The following is a 19,205-nucleotide window of genomic DNA, read 5'->3' as shown; positions in this document are numbered from 1 at the left end:
CTCTAGTATGAACCCCCCGCTCAGACGTTTGCTGCATGTACTGGCAATCATTTGCTCTGCTATATCATCAGAGCTCATAGTGTAAAGTTACAAAGCATAAGGGAAATGAGTAACAAGGGTTTGGAATCTTATGCCAATAAGTAGTATGCGTAAGCACAGATACTTGATGCAGAAGTGCTTTAAATTCCAGGCAAACAGCTATATACACAGGTTAAAGGGTAAGCTCCGCTTTTCTGACCCCCCCCTCCGCTGCCACATTTGGCACCTTTTTTGGGGGGGGGGGGGCAGTTACCTGGTTTTGACAGGTACCCTCTCCCACTTCTGGCTCAGTTTACCATAGCAAAGTCACCTGGAAGATCACCCCCCTCCTTCCCCTTGCAGCCAGCCCTTTCACAGAGCACAGCACGATTTGCGCACGCAAGGCTTCACTGATGGCTTCCCTTAGCCAAGATAGCGTCGCTAGCAACCGAGAGCCAATTTAAGAATCGGCTCGAGGGAGGACACTGTTAGGTGCCTGGACAAGTAAGTGCCATAATGGTAAAATTCAGCAGCTACAGTATTTGTAGCTTCTGAATTCTCATTTTTGGAGGCCGAGGGGGGTCGAAACTCTTTCTTAATCTCATAAAAATAACTATTTTACACCCCAAAGTGGCTCTAAAGTAAATTTCACATGTAGACCAACAAAAACGTATCGCTGTAATGCTCCTATCACTGATATCAGCCAAAATGACATGTAATGAACTGGTACAGATTGTAAAAAACAACTTGTCAGGCTACAATATGCTACGAACAAAGTTTAAGCCCACTAGGAGGCGAAACGTGTCTGAGGGATCCTCCTATGCAGGTAGAGAGCAGAGCTGAACTCATCTTACATTACATGGTTTAGTTCTGGTCACAGTAAGTTGGCAACCTGTGATCGGTTGTCATTTTTCTGTACTGCAAAGTAAATCTGTTGCAAGGTCCTTCAGAAGATGTTGGTCGCCTGGCTGTCTTGCTAACCATCTTCCTTTAATACTTTTGACTTGGCTCAGTGACTCAAGGAAATGGGTTAGCAAGGCAGCCAAGCAACCAACATTTTCTGAAGGTGCTCATTAATGGCAGCTTTCACATTCTTTTTTTTTGGATTTCCAATCACACTACAATAGCCACTGATACAAAGAGAGATGAGTGAATCTGCCTAAGGGGGAGAAAGACAGCAATGAAAACCCAACAGACAGGGATATACTGTATATCAAGCAAATCAGCAACACAATCAGTCACAAATCAGACAGATTCTTCTCCAAGTTTGTAATGTTCTGATGCAGATTTATTACTAAAGATGGAAAGATTTCCCCTCTAAACAGACACAGAATTGATAAGTGGTCAGGGTCAGGTTTCATTCAGCCATAGTACACGTTTAGAGCAGCCACAGGAGACAGAGGAATAACTAGAACCTTTAGGGACCCAATGGAAGAAACCATGAAGGCCCCCCTGTGCCTGTCCTGGGGCCCCTGCCACTGGTCTTGGTGCCCTTTGCACTAATTCCAGGGCCCTTTACTCCATTCGCAGGGGCCCTTTATTATGGTCCTGCAGCAGGACCCTTTCACATGTTCTTCAGCATCTCCTGCTGCGACTATTGTATTCTGAGGACGTCAGAATATCTGAACAGTGCCTGCATATGACTGATAGATACCCCAGCAGCCAGAATCAATGGACACTCCAGCACACCCCAGCACCTCTTGCCATTACATACATTCAGTGCTAGAGGTGCCGGAACTGTGTTCCCCCGTGTTTCCGCTTAAAAAAAGCCCTGCATAATGTTATATTTTTGTTAGTTATAAAGGATATTGGCATAGTTTTTATCCATGTGTAGCACTCTTTTGGAGAGGGTTATGACAAATATAGAAAAAACAGAACCTTCGCTTAGTGGAAGCGTGGGTTTGATAATAAAGTTGGCAGTGCCTCCACCCAGGATAGGGCCGCTGTGAACAGATGGGATCCCCATCCTGGGAAATTAACCAGTAATCTGATCAAAGTAATTGGAAGCAGAAGAACTACTATAACCAGCATATAACATTAACCATAAGCATATAGATGCACACCAGTATGGAAATAATACAAGCTTTATAACAGAAAAGATTTAGAACAGTACATACATTTAATGAACCAATAGATATAAGTGGCAAAGCCTGATAGGAGTCCTGGTGGAATTGTGCACATATACTAGTATATACTATATATAGTTATTAATAGAACAGTTCTAAGGGTAGCCACGGAACCAGTGGTGGCCCATCCATTAGGGGGGGAAGGGGCGCCGCCCCCCCCATCCATGCTTCCGGCCCTCTGATCTACATGCAGGGGAGTCAGACCATGGATTCCAATGGGGGGGATTTTTTTGAAGCACGTGATTACAGCAGCGGGTGGGGTGGGCTCAGGAACAGAGCATTGCGCTCTAAGCCCACCCAGTTGTGTGACATAGCCAATGAATATTCGCTATCGCCACACTGATCCTTCTTCCCGGCCAATCAGGAAGCAGGTCTGAGACCCGTCACCCGATTGGCTGAAAGGTCAGGCAATTCCTGTTGGACGCCTAGGAGGAGGATCACTCTAGGACATGCAGCTGCCACCTCTATGACATGCCGCCCATAGGACACGCTGCCTGCCTGCTACATAGATGGAGTAAGTAATGGGCTTACCCGTCCGCCCTACCGTCCTCCCACGGGGGGGGGGGGTCTGTGCCAGGGGGGTTTGCCCCCCAAAAAAATACCAGCTGCCACTGCACCGCACTCTATGTTTGAAACAAATGCCCAGGTGCTCACCCACAACTATAAATCCAAAACTGATTTGGAGGCACTCACAGGTCTTGCATGGCAGAAAAATAAAACACAGCAGTGTTTTTATTGTCAACTTTTTGATCAAGCTCAGTCTATCTTTTTTAAGACGTCTTGAGAAAGATGGACTAAGCTTAATCAAAAAGTTGACAATAAAAACACTTCTTAACAGCCAGAACGCAGGAACAATTGCCTAAGGCCTCATGTACACTGCTGCTGGTAAACGGATGTTTAGAACCAGTTGGGCATTTTTTTCAACTGCTCCTGAACCAGGGCCGATCCTAGGCGGGTGCTCGGGGTGCAGTGCACCCGGGAGCCACAGAGGTGGGGGAGCTGAAGCTCCAGAGTGCCCCCCTCCTCCTCCTCTACTTGTCGGTGTCCAGAGGCCACTCTCTCCGCCGGTCACCACCACCGCTATTTCCTGCCCAAGCTCGTCCCCCCTCCATCCTCCTATCAGAGGAGATCAGAGCAGCTGTCTTTGTTTGGAGAGAGACCAGCCGCGCAGTGACGTCGTTGGGGGTGGGTCGGCGCAGCTACACTCTGCCCCCCCCTTTCCGGCTGCTGCCCGGGTGGGGTTTGTCCTGAGAAGGGGTCTGTACTAATGGAGGGGGGTGGTTTGTGGGGGGTCTGTACTAATGGGAGGGTTTGTGGGAGGGTCTGTACTAAACGCCAAATGCAGCAACTCGTGTTTAGCAGCGTTTCGTTTACAGACATTTTTCATTTTAACCCCCAAAAAATGCGCCTAAACGCGGCTATGTAAATGTGGCTTAAAGACCATTTTTAGACACCGGTTTCTAGCTGTCAAGTTAAATCGTTCAAGAGAGGTTGAACAATGTCCCGTGTATATGAAGCTAACAGTAATGCAGTTCATACTCTTGTATGTTTACATGTGGTGTCCACTTCTCTTTCTCGCAACTTCCTTCTTCCAGGATGTTTACCAAACAATCTAGACACAGGAAGTTACATACACAATTAAAATGTGTGGTAATTAAGAAACAAAAGCTATTTACAAATTAAGTACAGTGCAGAAAATCCCTACACATGCATACATTATCAGAGCAGAATGAGCAGATGAAACTGGCTTAGGTGTCACCTGCAGCGATGCTGAAACAAACGCAAAATTGACGATAAAAATTGAGTTAAACCCAGACAGAAAACGTCTCACTGTCTCCCACTTCTCTTTACAGCTCCGTCCGTTTATTTATCTTTACAGCTCCATCTCCAATAATAGCTGCGGCAATCACAACTCTGCACAGCCTCCTGATGGTGCCATGGCAACATACCATAATATGTTACAGAGCAGTGTTCTCCCTTTAGAAAACCCACCGTGTACAGACAATGATCAAAAGATGATACCTGCAAAAAAAACTGGTTGCACTAAATTTCCAACTTCAAATGAGAATTTTCGTCAACGAACAATATCTTCTGCCAAAAGATCTAGTCACATTTTACTGACCTTTTCTTTATTGTTTTAAAATATATTTTTGCAGTTACTAATTACTTTAAGGCCTCAGGGCACACATGACAGCAGCGGTTTGAGAAAAAAAAAAACTGACGCTCGTAAAAATGTGTAACGTGCGTTTAGGCTAGTTTACAGGTGTCAATCTCGTGGCCGTTAATTCATGTCATTAGCCAGGATAATACTTTATTCTTGCCATTGAAATTAAGTAACGCTCAAGAAATAACCACACCCAGCGTTAACAAGCACTTAGATGCGTTAACAAGCTGCAAGCGTTTTTTCTGTCAAAAGGACGCTGCTGCTGGATGCACTGGCAGTGTTTTTTTTGTTTTTGTACTGCCTCTAAAAGCCCCCAATACTAAACTGCTAAATTATGTGTGTAAATGGACACATAGGCTAGCATGCAGGGGAGTTTAGAGGTCGGGAAAAAAAATGTCTGATACCCCTAAAAGCAGCTGCAAAAACATCCATAGCCGGATTCATAGAGACTTACGACGGCGTATCTAGTCCGAATGAGCGCCGTCATATCTTTAAGCGTATTCTCAAACTGAGATACGCTTCACAGTTGCTAAGATACGACCGACATAAGTCTCCTACGTCGTCGTATCTTATGTGCATATTTACACTGGCCACTAGGGGCGTGTGCGTGGATTTACGAGTCGAATATGTAAATGAGCAAGATACGCCGATTCAAGAAAGTACGTACGCCCATCGCAGTAAGATACCTTGTTTACGTAAGACATACGCCGGCGTAAAGATAAACCACCAAAAAGATGGCACAGCCCATGCAAGGTATGGACGATGGAACAGCCGTCGTATTTTACGTTGTTTGCGTAAGCCAGTGGTTCTCAACTCCGGTCCTAGGGACCCACTAACAGGTCACGTTTTCAAAATAACTGAAACGTTTTCAAAATAACTGAAATTAACTGAAACGTTTTCCTCAAGGTAATATTTAAAATCTGGCCTGTAAGTGGGTCCCGAGGACCTGAGTTGAGAACCACTGGCGTAAGCGTACGTGAATGGGGCTGGGCGCCACTTGCAGAGGAGAAAATAAACGGCACCTGTCTACACCTGTACTCTGTGCCATACATACTCCTGAAACTATGTGCACACACTGTTCACCATCATACCTCACATAATCTTCTCACACTTTTTTCCAATAAATATTGACTGTCATCCTTTTAGCACTCCTCTTCTTGACATATCGCTCCTCATCATAACCTCTGTATTCCTATCTGCACATGCTGCCTACTTTCACACCCTTCCTACTCCTCTCCTGCAGAATCTTCTCTCCATCATACCCTCTGCACTCCTCTATTGCACACCCTGTCTGCCATCATACTCTACGTTCCTTTCCTGCACACATTACCCACTGTCATACCAATCATGCTTCTTTACATATTGCCCACTGTCATACCCTCCATTTTTCTTTACATATTGCCCACCGTCATACCCTCCATTTTTCTATCTATATTGCCCACTGTCATACTCTCAATTTTTCTTTACATATTGCCCACTGTCATACCCTCCATTCGTCTTTACATATTGCCCACTGTCATACCCTCCATTTTTCTGTACATATTGCCCACTGTCATACCCTCCATTCTTCTTTACATATTGCCCACTGTCACACCCCCAATTATTCTTTATATATTGCCCGCTGTCATACCCTCCATTTTTCTGTACATATTGCCCACTGTCATACCTTTAATTATTCTTTACATGTTGCTCACTGCTCTCCAGTCTTCTTTACATATTGCCCACTGTCATACCATCCACTCTTCTTTACATATTACCCACTGTCAAAAGCCCCCACACTTATTTACATATTGCCCAATGTCATACCCTCCATTCTTCTTTACATAATGCCCACTGTCATACCCTCCATTCATTCTTCTTTACATATTGCCCACTGTCATACCCTCCACTCTTCTTTACATATTACCCACTGTCAAAAGCCCCCACACTTATTTACATATTGCCCAATGTCATACCCTCCATTCTTCATTACATATTGCCCACTGTCATACCCTCCACTCTTCTTTAAATATTGCCCACTGTTATACCCTCCATTTTTCTGTACATATTGGCCAGTGTCATACCCTCAATTCTTCTTTACATATTGCCTACTGTCATTTTTCTTTAAAACAACATGAACGACCTTAGGCTGCATTCACACCTAGGCGAAAAAGTAACGCCGCTTATGCGGCGTATTTTGCCGCGATTTGTGTAACTTTTACACAAATCATTTCCATTGCTGTCTATGGCCGAACGCCAATGCCGCCTAAAAAAAAAGGGTCCGGGACTTGTTTTCAGGCGGCTAGCGTACGGCGTTTCGGCGTTCGATGTGAACCATCTCATAGACAGCAATGCAAATTCGCCCCTCCAGCGTATCGAGCGTCAGGCGTTTTTTGTCACCAAGGTGTGAATGGAGCCTTAATGAGTGAGAATGAAGAAAATTGAAACAGACAGAACTTGGGGCAGCTGTTAAGTTATGCTTTGAAAATGAAATCTAAGAAGTGATTTGTTGCTGTGCACAGCTGCTCCAGCCTTAGTACATCCCCCACTCTGTATTTTTCCCTCCATAGCTCTACTAATCCTAAACGAATTGGCACAGCGCCACCTAATGGCAAGAAGGCATAAAGCTCGTGCACATACAAAGGGATGCAGAGGATGCTCTCTGCCTAGCAGCAGCGCCCCGCCCCTCCCTGCTGGTCGGAGGTACCCGGGCCGTGTAGTTGATGTTTCAACAGGAAGGCAACGGAGCCGTGCTGGGTGTGCTGAGGGAGGGCAGCATGTCCCGATATTCGGACTGGTTATATGGAGGGGTGGACCCCAGCCTGGCCGGCAATGGGGGGCCCGAGTGTGCGTCCTTCTTACCGAGCACGCAGCGACTTGTGGAGAGCCTGGTGTGGCTCATTGTGTCCGCGGGGGAGATCGGGCTTTCCCTCAGCAGGATTGTCCGCAACAAGAACGGGGAAGGCGGGCTACCCGCTGTGTGCGGCCGGCCGGACAGTCTGGGGAAGAACCTGTTGTTGGTGGCGCTCTGCCTCACCTTTGGGGTGGAGGTCGGCTTTAAGTTCGCCACCAGGACTGTCATTTACTTGTTAAATCCCTGTCATGTGGTCACCATGCTACAGGTCAGTATATCACACATCATATATACATATATACTCTACCTCCATGTCATATCGCATCTCTACCTCGTACATACACACATATAATAATAATAATATGCGTGTATGTATGTCTGTGTATGTATATATATAAAACCTACCTACACATCATATATACATCCTACCTGTACCTACACATAGTATAATCATACTTCTACCTGTACCTACACCTTTTATACTCTGCCTGTACCATCTTAATAGCATCATGGGCCCCTGGGCAAAGAAATGCTCTGGGGCCCCTACAATGATGACAATGCAGGTAAACAGACATCAAGTAGGTAGGAGGCAGACTGCCTCCCCTGTGTATCTATCACTCTCAGTGCTGCCATGGGGCCCCCAATTTCGGGGCAGCGTGGGCTCAAGGACCAGCTGCTTTGGGGAAAGTACAGGGGCCCCCCATGCAGCAGTGTGCCCTCTCATTAAGACAGCCCTGCCTGTACCTACACTTCCCAATCTTACTTTTACCTGTACCTACACCTCCTATAACCCCCACTTGTACCTACAACTTTTTTATATATATATATATATATATATATATATATATATATATATATATATATATACCCTACCTCTGCCTGTACATACACCTCCTAATCTTCTGCCTGTACCTACGCCTCATATAACCCTACTTCTGCCTGTACCTACACCCCCTATATGTACCCTACCTCTGCCTGTACCTACACCCCCCCTAATATATACTCTGCCTGTACCTACACCTCCCTAATATGTACCCTACATCTGCCTGTACCTACACCTCCCTAATATGTACTCTGCCTGTACCTACACCTCCCTAATATGTACCCTACCTCTGCCTGTACCTACACCTCCCTAATATGTACCCTGCCTCTGCCTGTACCCCCCTAATATGTACTTTGCCTGTACCTACACCTTCCTAATATGTACCCTACCTCTGCCTGTACCTACACCTCCCTAATATGTACTCTGCCTGTACCTACACCTCCCTAATATGTACTCTGCCTGTACCTACACCTCCCTAATATGTACTCTGCCTGTACCTACACCTCCCTAATATGTACTCTGCCTGTACCTACACCTCCCTAATATGTACCCTACCTCTGCCTGTACCTACACCTCCCTAATATGTACTCTGCCTGTACCTACACCTCCCTAATATGTACTCTGCCTGTACCTACACACCTCCCTCATATGTACTCTGCCTGTACCTACACACCTCCCTCATATGTACCCTACCTCTGCCTGTACCTACACACCTCCCTCATATGTACCCTACCTCTGCCTGTACCTACACACCTCCCTCATATGTACCCTACCTCTGCCTGTACCTACACACCTCCCTCATATGTACCCTACCTCTGCCTGTACCTACACACCTCCCTCATATGTACCCTACCTCTGCCTGTACCTACACACCTCCCTCATATGTACCCTACCTCTGCCTGTACCTACACACCTCCCTCATATGTACCCTACCTCTGCCTGTACCTACACACATCCCTCATATGTACCCTACCTCTGCCTGTACCTACACACCTCCCTCATATGTACCCTACCTCTGCCTGTACCTACACACCTCCCTCATATGTACCCTACCTCTGCCTGTACCTACACCTCCTAATCTTCTGCCTGTACCTACACCCCCTATATGTACCCTACCTCTGCCTGTACCTACACACCTCCCTAATATGTACCCCCTCCTTACCAGTAGCTGTCGACATACACTAGAGTAGATTGTGACATAAGAATATGTGTTGGTGGAAGAGAAAGCCGTGTATGCTTTGTATGAGGACTGCAACGTTTCTGATCTTCTATTTGGCTCTGAATGGAGATCGGAGGATGTCATTGGGGGGGGGGGGGGGGGAGAATCATCCAACATGCTTTTGATCAGCAAACCTAGGTGTTGGGTCAACCTGGTCGTCACCCTGTGATCTTATCATTTGCTTCTAATAAATCCCCTGACACCAGTACCTCCAGATGTGCTGTCATTCCCATGTCACTGTAGTCGGTCTTGCTCTGAGGGCCCATTCACAGGTTTTGTATGTATGTGTAAAGGCAATCCATTCATTTTTAATGAGCTGGCATCATACTTTAATACACCTGCAGCATCTACAACACATGCTGTGTGTATTGTGGAGCATTGTACTGCAAGTGTAATGGGGTGTTATAAATGCATGGCACAGTCAGCCGTGCTTTAATGTACCTGAATAGGTCATATGTGTGGGTCTGGGGATGACATGTATAAAACCTAATCTATAAGCTGGACCTATGCATCGGACACGGCTCTCATTTAATGGATGTGGTGCAACACAGTCTACAGATGCTGAAAGATACGCAGCTCAATGCACATGTGTTTATCTGTAATTTTGTTAACGAATCTGAAAAACAAAAAAACATCAGATTGTTTCTTTAATTTTTCAGCCTCTAGTGGGATAAAAAAAAAGGATTTTGTAACTATGGTTACGCTTGGAGATTTGCTTAAAGTTAAACTATTGCACACAGAATCTGGTGCTGCTCTTCATAGTAACCAATAGACTAACGTTGGCTTGTTCAATTGGTGCCCAGACCAAATTTCAGCTTTAAACGCTGTTGTTAATTTATAATGGTAATTGCGTGGTCATGCAACACTACCCATATGACTTTTTATTATTTTTCCACGTCATTGGAGCTTTCTTTCTGTGGTATTTAATCACCACTGGGTCTTTTTTTTATTTATTTTTTTGAAATTACAAAAGTTTGAAAATCCTCTTTCTTCATAAATTTAGGCCGAAATGTATTCTGCTGCATTTCTTTGGTGAAAATAACCCAAATCGGTGTATATTATTTAGTCTGTAGTAGAGTTAGTCCATAAACTATGGTGTATAATATCTGAAAATTTGATCAATCCTGGTGTACTGACATCTCCAAAAATTGTGCTGCTACCTCAAAATAGCCCTTAAGGATAAACAGGATGAGATAGACTCATGTTCTCAGATAGCCCCGGTACTGAGTGAGTGAGAAACTTATATAGCGCAACACATGCAAACTGAATTGCCTCTGGGCGCTTGGTATCCATTCCCTGGGCCCTCCAGAAGAGATGGGTCTTGATCTTTCTCCTGAAGGCCAGGTGGTTTACCTCCAACCGGATGGTGGTTGGTAGAGCGTTCCATAGTCTGGGTCCTTGGACCGCAAATCTTCCTTCTCCTTTGGACTTGTATCTGGCTTTGGGTATCTGGAGTAGATTTTGGTTGGTGGATCGCAGAATGCGATTGGTGTTGTGAGCTTTTAGTTTAGATATTGGGGGGCATTTCCCAGAATACACTTATGCGTTAGACAGAGTGCTTTGAAAGTGATTCTGTCTTTTACGGGCAACCAATGAAGGGATCTCAGTGAAGGTGAGATTGATTCTCATGTTTTTTTTCCCAGTCACAAGTCGAGCGGCCGTATTTCGAACAACTTGCAGACGAGTGATTTGGTATTTTGGGAGTCCAAGATAGAGGGCATTTGCATAGTCAAGTCTGGAGTTGATAAGTGTTCCCACCACGACTGCTATGTCTTCTTTTGGGATAAAGGGAGTGAGTCTGCGCAGAAGGTGGTGCGATCTGCTGACTACTGACCCTATTTGTGCGTCCATTGTCATGTAGGTGTCGAAGATGACTCAGACTTTTGACTTTGGTGCTAGGGGTGATGGATTGACCCAGAATGGGCAGGGGCATCCTTGTTGTTGCAGGATGAATCTTCCGATTGGCCTGAAACAGGAAAAGTTCTGTTTTTGAGCCATTGAGTTTAAGGTAGCTCTTTGTCATCCACTTTTCTACCAAAGTAAGGCATTTCTCTAGTCCGAGATAATGATCCTTTTTTGTTGCAGATGCGAAAATATAGTTGTGTGTCATCTGCATAAGAGTGGTAAAGTAACTTCTGGTTGCTGATGATTTCATAAAGAGGGCGGAGATGGATATTGAAAAGAACAGGCGACAGAGGGGATCCCTGGGGGACTCCGCATGATACCGTGCGTTTTTCAGAAGTGAAAGGGCCCAATTTTACTATTTGTGATCGGAGAACCAGGGTAAAAATTTGATCAATCCTGATGTACTGACATCTCCAAAAATTGTGCTGCTACCTCAAAATAGCCATTAAGGATAAACAAGATGAGATAGACTCATGTTCTCAGATAGCCCCGGTACTCAGGCATTGAAATGTTCCAATCAAAGAGAAAAAAATCGAATTTTTCTTAAGACCCTGAAAACGGCAGGACAGTACAAATATCCCACAAATAACCTTTTTGGAAAGTAAACAGTATAAGGTATTTAGTAAGAGGCGTGGTGCATTATTTTTTTTTTTCCCCCCGCAATTTTTGGGGAAAATTAAAGAAGAAATAATTTTTCACTTACTGTCACCAGGGCAGTACAGCATTGTCATAACTGGAGTGACAGTGATCAGGGACACTGACTGGTGACCATTATCAATCCAGCATTGTCCCCAACCCACATAGCAAGCGGCTTGCTTTGGTGGCTGACACAGAGGAAGAGCCATAATCGTCCGTGGGGGACCCTAGAAGAGACTGATTGGGACTGTTCTGGGCAATACTATTGCACAGTGCACACGAGTATGACATGTTTATTATTATTATTATTATTATTATTTTTTTAAGATGTCTGCAGTCAGGGAAATCCATAGATTCTCCATCCCCAAACCGCATGACTGGCAGCTATTTTATTTATTACAGGTACTTTTATAGCTCTGTCAATTTACGCAGCACTTTACATGTTTATTATACATGCATATCAGTCCTATCAGTCCCTGCCCTCAAGGAGCTTACAATCTAAAGCCTAGTACACACAGGCCAAATGTCAGCTGGCATTGGGCAGTTCAATAGAGACCGGCCGACATTAATCCCGTGTGTATGGCACCCAGTCCGACAGAAGCTGGCTGTACGGCCGGATTCTGTCGAAGGTGTGCCGACCGCCTCCCGATCAGTGCTCTGGCGTGCCGTCCCCCTGACGTGACACAATAGCACAGCAGGGGAGATCGCTGTACTAATATCAGATTGTTTGTTAGTATAGGGGCTCCAACCTGAGCTGTTTTTTTTTTTTTTTTTAACCCGCCAGGCTGAACAAAAACGGTACCAACCATCTGACATTAGTACAGCGATCTCCCCAGCTGAGCTATTGTGTTCTGCAATTCCTGCATTGAAGTTTGTTGGGCTGGGTTGTGTTGACAGGGCCAACCACAGCTGAAGGTTTCGATGTTTCACGGGATTAGGCCATGCATAGACCACTGTAGCATGGTTGGCGGAGTCAATTGATCTTCTCTTGCTCAGCTCACAATAAGCTAAATGAAATGGGGTCGAGCTGTCTGTGACCATCTTTTAGGGACCCATAACATTGGCATGTAAGGAGGGAAATGTGGTTACCTAACATTCCTGCTGTTGCACTGCATTAAATGAATCTTGTACTGGGAGCATTACTTGGGCTACATAGGTGCCAAACTGTTCTGAAAATGTTGTTTGCCTGGCTGTTAATCCAATGCCTTCAGTACTTTTTTGAGTTCTGTTATGTGTTTTTATTTATATATATATATATATATATATAATCTCTCAAATCCATATTTGGTGTGACTATCCTTTTTGGCTTCAAACCAATACACAAAGCATACCAAAATTAAAATGGGAGTACACAAGCCTTATTTATTCTTTCAACATTTGCTTTTCCCAGAATTGAGGTCTGGGAACAAAAGCATTATTTTAAATATATTCCCCAATGAGAGAGAGAGAGAGAGAATATACATTTACACAGTATCTCACAAAAGTGAGACCTCACATTTTTGTAAATATTTTATTATATTTTTTTTCATGTGAAAACACTGAAGAAATGACACTTTGCTACAATGTAAAGTAGTGAGTGTACAGCTTGTATAACAGTGTAGATTTTCTGTCCCCTCAAAATAACTCAATACAGTCATTAATGTCTAACCACTGGCAACAAAAGTGAGTACACCCCTAAGTGAAAATGTCAAAATTGGGCCCAATTGGCCATTTTCCCATCCCAGTACCATGTGACTCCTTGGTTTTACAAGGTCTTGGGTGTGAATGGGGAGCAGGTGTGTTAAATTTGGTGTTGTTGCTCTCACTTTCTCATACTGGTCACTTGGAGTTCAACATGGCACCTCATGGCAAAGAACTCAAATAATTTTTGCTCTACATAAAGATGGTCTAGGCTATGTGACAGGGTACTTGGTTTCATGTATGTCAGTGAGAGGTTGGAAAGGTCAGCTTTCCCTGTCTTGGAAAGGGTTAAGCCTGGCCCAACAGGTAAACCTCCTATCTCTCCCTATTAATTAGCCCACACCTGATAGTCTGGGGAGAGTGACAGCTCAGTGTGAGAGGCATGCTGAGCTGGACAGACAGGTTGGAGACTGTCTACATTGGAGGAACAAGGTCTGTCACAGATAATTGTTTATTTGGACTGTTATTTTGTTTGTTTTATACTGGAGGCTGGAATAGCCCCTCCAGTACAGTGTAGTGAGGGACACTACTGTTAGTTAGCCTCCTAAATTGGAGTAGGCCATTTTGTTTTGTATTTCTTTTTGAGTGCAATAAAGCCGTATTTATTGCTTAAGACCAGCGACTTTGCTGCATTACATTATCGCTATTTCTGCGACCTTGTCACAAGTGGCATAGCATACTAGCTCATCATGAATTGCTTACCTGAGAACGAAGCCCCTGCAGCGGTCCTCGGACACATCCTCTGTCACCACCATGATACCTGTAGTGGCTTTCGGGTATCGCTGCTCCGGCGCTGTGACTGGCCGGAGCAGCGATGACGTCACTCCCACGCATGTGCACGGGAGCAGCCACTAACGGCATGATGCGCCTGCATCAGTGCTGTCTGTCTTGGCAATATCTCCTTAACCACTTGCCGACCGCGCACCGTCGTTATACGTCCACAAGGTGGCTCTGCTGGGCGAGAGCACGTAATATGACGTCCTCTCTCCCAGCCGCACGCGCCCCCCGCTCGCCCCCGACTCCCGTGCGTGTGCCCGGCGGGCGCGATCGCCGCCGGGCACACGTGATCGCTCGTTGCAGAGCGGGGACCGGGAGCTGTGTGTGTAAACACACAGCTCCCGGTCCTGTCAGCAGGGGAAATGCTGATCTTCGGTTCATACAATGTATGAACCGAGGATCAGTGTTTCCCCTAGTGTTAACCCCTTCACTGCCAGTGGCATTTTTATAGTAATCCAATGCATTTTTATAGCACTGATCGCTATAAAAATGCCAATGGTCCCAAAAATGTGTCAAAAGTGTCCGAAGTGTCCGCCATAATGTCGCAATACCGAAAAAAAAATCGCTGATCGGCCGCCATTACTAGTAAAAAAATATAATAAAAATGACATAAAAATACCCCCTATTTGGTTTGCGCAAAGGTTATAGCGTTTACAAATCAATAAACGCTTATTGCGATTTTTTTTTTTTTTTTTTTTTTTTTTTTTACGAAAAATATGTAGAAGAAAACGTATCGGCCTAAACTGAGGGGAAAAAAAATGTTTTTTTATATTTTGGGGGATATTTATTATAGCAAAATGTAAAAAATATAAATTTTTTTCAAAATTGGCTCTCTATTTTTGTTTATAGCGCAAAAACTAAAAACCGCAGAGGTGATCAAATACCACCAAAAGTAAGCTCTATTTGTGGGAAAAAAAGGACGCCAATTTTGTTTGGGAGCCATGTCGCACGACCGCGCAATTGTCTGTTAAAGCGACGCAGTCCCGAATCGCAAAAAGTACTCTGGTCTTTGGGCAGCAATATGGTCCGGGGGGTAAGTGGTTAACCGTGTGGGTTAAGTAGATATTTCTTGGACCTACAGGTAATCCTTAACCTAGGCGTACCGGTAGGTCAAAGTGGTCTGTAAGGGTTTACAACCACTTTAAGGGCTCTTTCAGACGGGCAGCCAAGGGAGGTAAAAGCTGGTGACTGAGCCATGTGACAGGGCTTGGTAGAGGGCTATACACCTGCTTTACAGCTGCAGCGGTTTTCAGTCAGTCTCACCCGTTTGAATTTGTATGTAGCCGCACCAAAACCGTCAGCTCAACGCTCGGCTCAGTTACAGTCCCTTATGTAATGTTACCATTCGGCGATTTCAAATTAATTTAAGCCATAAATCACATTTCAGGGGGCAGTTGGCACTGCCCGCGTGTCTGAAAGAGCCCTTATATGCTGGTGGTATCCAAGTTCATAGACCTGCACACCTGCCAATCAACCTACATTTCACTTATGTTACCTTTTAAACTTTTAGGGGAAAAAAAAAAAATTGTTAACCCAGCTATTGTTTTGCAACTTTGACATGTGTTGGTAGTACTGTACATGGTACACCTGTATATATTATTTTTTTCTTTTTGTTCCTTGACAAATTTTTTCTTCAGTTGGTGGTAAATCCTAATTGATATCTCCTGAATAAAAAAAAAAAAAATAATGTATGTGTAATGTAGGTATATAGATATATAAATGTACAGTGGGGAAAATTATTTGATTTCCCCCTGCAGATTTTGTAAAAAAAAATCCTGCAAACAGCATCTTTGAGGCGGTGTATACACAGTGTGAAAGGAGTCTGTTTAACCAAGACCAAACCTTTTTCTGACATTCATTACTTTCAAGTTAAAATCGGTATCTCCTGCTAGGAAATGACTTGGGGGGGGGGGGGGAACCCCCATATATACACAGAGACCCTAGAGAGTTGCAATATTTTGTCACACTGTATCTCTGCAGCGGTTTTTTTAAACGTTGGGGGTAAAAATACTCTTCAATGGGAAAAAAAGGTCCTGCTCCTGAAGAAGGCGCATGTACAGGCCTATCTGAAGTTTGTAGACGAACATCTAAATGATTTAGAGAAGGATTTGGGAGAAAGTGCTGTGGTCAGACAAGACAAAAATTGAGCTTTTTGGCATTAACTTGACTCGTGTTTGGAGGAAGTAAAATTGTGACTATGACGCCAAGTACATCATCCCTACAGTCAAGCACGGAGGTGGAAACGCTATGCTTTGGGACTGTTTCTTGGCTAAAAGTACAGGCTGCATTGAGGGGCCAATGGACGGTGCCATGTATTTTAAAATCTTGGATGAGAACCTTCTTCCCTCAGTCAGAACAGAGCATGACAATGACCCAAAACATACTGCCAAGGCAACAAAGGTGTGCCTCGAGAAGAAGCCTAGCCAGTCTCCAGATTAATACAGTGGTATACAGCGCTGCCCCCCTAATCTATGCGCACGCCCCCTAAACTACATGGATTTCAACCTAGTACCAAGTCATGTTTTGCTATACTTATTTTACACACTGAACTGCAACCCCATTTATAACATTTGTATTGTGTTTTTTCAGGATTTTTGGTTGATATGCTGTCTTTATGATTTAAAATACACTAATAATAATAATAATAGTAGTGGTGCCTTGGAATGAATGCCCACTGCTGTTCCCGTGCTCACTTTCCACTGGGAGCCTGGAACTGTAACCGATCAGGTCGGCTGTACATGGTGGAACATCTGTTTCCACAACTCCTTTGTGACAAATGAAGCCGGTAGTAATGAGAATTTTGTATAGCAGTGACTGACAAGGCATGACATAATTGTGTTTTTTTTTTTTTTTTTTTTTTACTTCCAGTTTGTAATTGCCATATGGCAATTGTATATTGTGGAATCACGCTGCACTTGCAAGCTGAGCGTGTTGGGGCTCAGAACAGCTGCAAATCATTGTGTAGAATGGATCAAGGACAATCCACAACTCCATACATGCTCTTTAAATCGGTCCGAATTTATTATATGTCCATAAGGAAAAAAATACAGCAGAGGTAGACGCGTTTCAGCCACAACGGCCTTGTTCATGACGGCTCAGGAGGAGTTTCATTAATCTTGGGTAGTAGCACCTTTAGTTGTTTATAAATCCATTGTGTAGCCCTGGGAGGGCGTATCGGTTCCCCGGGGAGATGGCTAATAAACAGAGCCTCTGCGCTCTTAAGAGAAAATGTGTGCAGTTTACTAATAATGGGTTTTTCTGGCACCTGATGGTGGTCGCAGAGTTCTGTAGGTGCGATCAATCTCAAATATTGGCTGGAGCATCCTGTCCCAGGATTTGTCCCTAGAAGTGGTTGCCTCAGACAAGCCCCTGATCCGAATGTTCACTCTGCGACTCTTATTCTCATAATCGTCCAGCTGATCAAGCAGTGATTCAATCCGTTTGTCTGCATCTTGCAATAACCTTTCAGAGTCTGCAATGTGGGAACCATGTCATCAATCCTGTTTTTTCAATGGACTCTACTCTGCCCCCTAGCTGTGTTTTCAGCCTGAAGATTTACAGTAGCTTGTTTCAGGGCCTTGTCCCACCCTGGTGGCAAACCTCTGAAGTTCCTCCTTGGTTGGGAGAGACAAGATGTGGGAGTGAAGGTCTCTATCTCCCAGGGTCTCTCCAATCTCGGAGCCCCTATCTTGACTGTCTGAGGAGCCAGGGGAGGCATTGAGGCCAGTACCAACCTCAGGGAGGGTACAGGAGAAGCTGCATGAGAAATGGCATGTTGGACAGCTCAGCGGTTTCCCAGCGACTCTCGGAGAAGAAGGCATCCATGGTGCTAGAGCGCTGCCGGGGTGTCCACGGGGGCTGCAGAGACTAGGAGCATCCTGTGGAGGTGAAAGACCCCTTGTAAGGCCGCTGTGGGGTGCTATAGAAGAAGCAGTGCACACGGAGCTCAGGGTCCTCACACTCGCATGCCGAGACCACCCCCCCCCCCATAACTCCACTTTTATCTGACATTCCAGTACATTTTTGTGGGCTTTAGTACCCTTCCTGATCCACCTACCCATCCCTTGTTGGCTCTGCACAGCCTCTTTTAAATCCTTCACGGTTAGGTCTTGCTTCTCCTATGCATGCCTCCAACCTCTGTTATTTCTACTATAGGTGTGTTCCTCAATCTCTGTTCTTTTCACTGTAGAGTTTGTACTTGTCCCCTTGTCAGGAGTGATGAGGTAGAGCAGCCATTCTGAACCAGTGTCTGTGGAACCCTGGGATTCTTCCAGAGGTTGCAAGGGGTTCCTTGAGTTGCAGCTGATTGTGTTCCTATCTGATGGTGCCTACATTGTTCTGGGTGCAATGCCACTTGGCAAAACTAGTGGCATGATACCAAAGCTCTTTTAAGCTGTTTATAGGGGTGACATTCTGGCATCCTCTGTAGGGGGAGGCTTCTTCCCATTGACCCCTGATTAAATTAGATTTAGCAGGGATTTCTTGAGACCTGACCATTATTTCAAGGGTTACTTTGGGGGTAAAAGGGTTGGTAAAAAAAAAACCTGAGCATCTAAGCCCATGATGTGTAAGTCCATTATAAGTGAAGTTACAATTTAAAAAATAACTTGACATACAATACAGTATATTACCGTATTTATCGGGCTATAACGCGCCCCGGCGTATAGCGCGCACTCCCGAACTTGAAGGAAAATTCCTGCAAAAAAAAATAAAATACTTAGTTTGGATGCCCCTCGTCGGTGTCTTGCCCGTCGTCCATCGCGGCCTCGTCCGGTCCTTCGTGGTGTCCTTCCCGCGCTGTGTTTGAACCACTGCGCCGACATATACCGAGCGCAGTACACTCGGGTATAGTCGGGCGGGCTCGGCTCCTCTCGCGTAAAGGACGCACAGGACGTGACCGCTAGAGGAGCCGAGCCTGCATGACTATACCCGAGTGTACTGCACTCGGTATATGTCGGCGCAGTGGTTCGAACACAGCGGGGGATCGAGCGGGGAGAACACCACGATGGACGACGGGCAGGACG

The 19,205-nt window shown here is 45.0% G+C and overlaps 1 protein-coding gene across 1 annotated transcript in view; it reads left to right on the top strand.

Moving 5' to 3' along the window:
- Positions 1-6,960: 6,960 nt before the first annotated feature.
- TMEM164 (transmembrane protein 164) overlaps positions 6,961-19,205 on the top strand; it is a 63,961-nt gene continuing 51,716 nt past the window's right edge. The window contains exon 1 of the mRNA XM_040323886.1: positions 6,961-7,409. Coding sequence (XP_040179820.1) covers positions 7,011-7,409 — 399 coding nt within the window. The 5' untranslated portion in view covers positions 6,961-7,010. The remainder of the gene's footprint in view (positions 7,410-19,205) is intronic.

The sequence above is a fragment of the Rana temporaria genome, chromosome 9 (genome assembly GCF_905171775.1).
Source record: "Rana temporaria chromosome 9, aRanTem1.1, whole genome shotgun sequence".
Lineage (NCBI taxonomy): Eukaryota > Metazoa > Chordata > Amphibia > Anura > Ranidae > Rana > Rana temporaria.
Note: the sequence above shows the minus strand (reverse complement) of the source record. Positions and strands in the feature narration are given on the sequence as shown.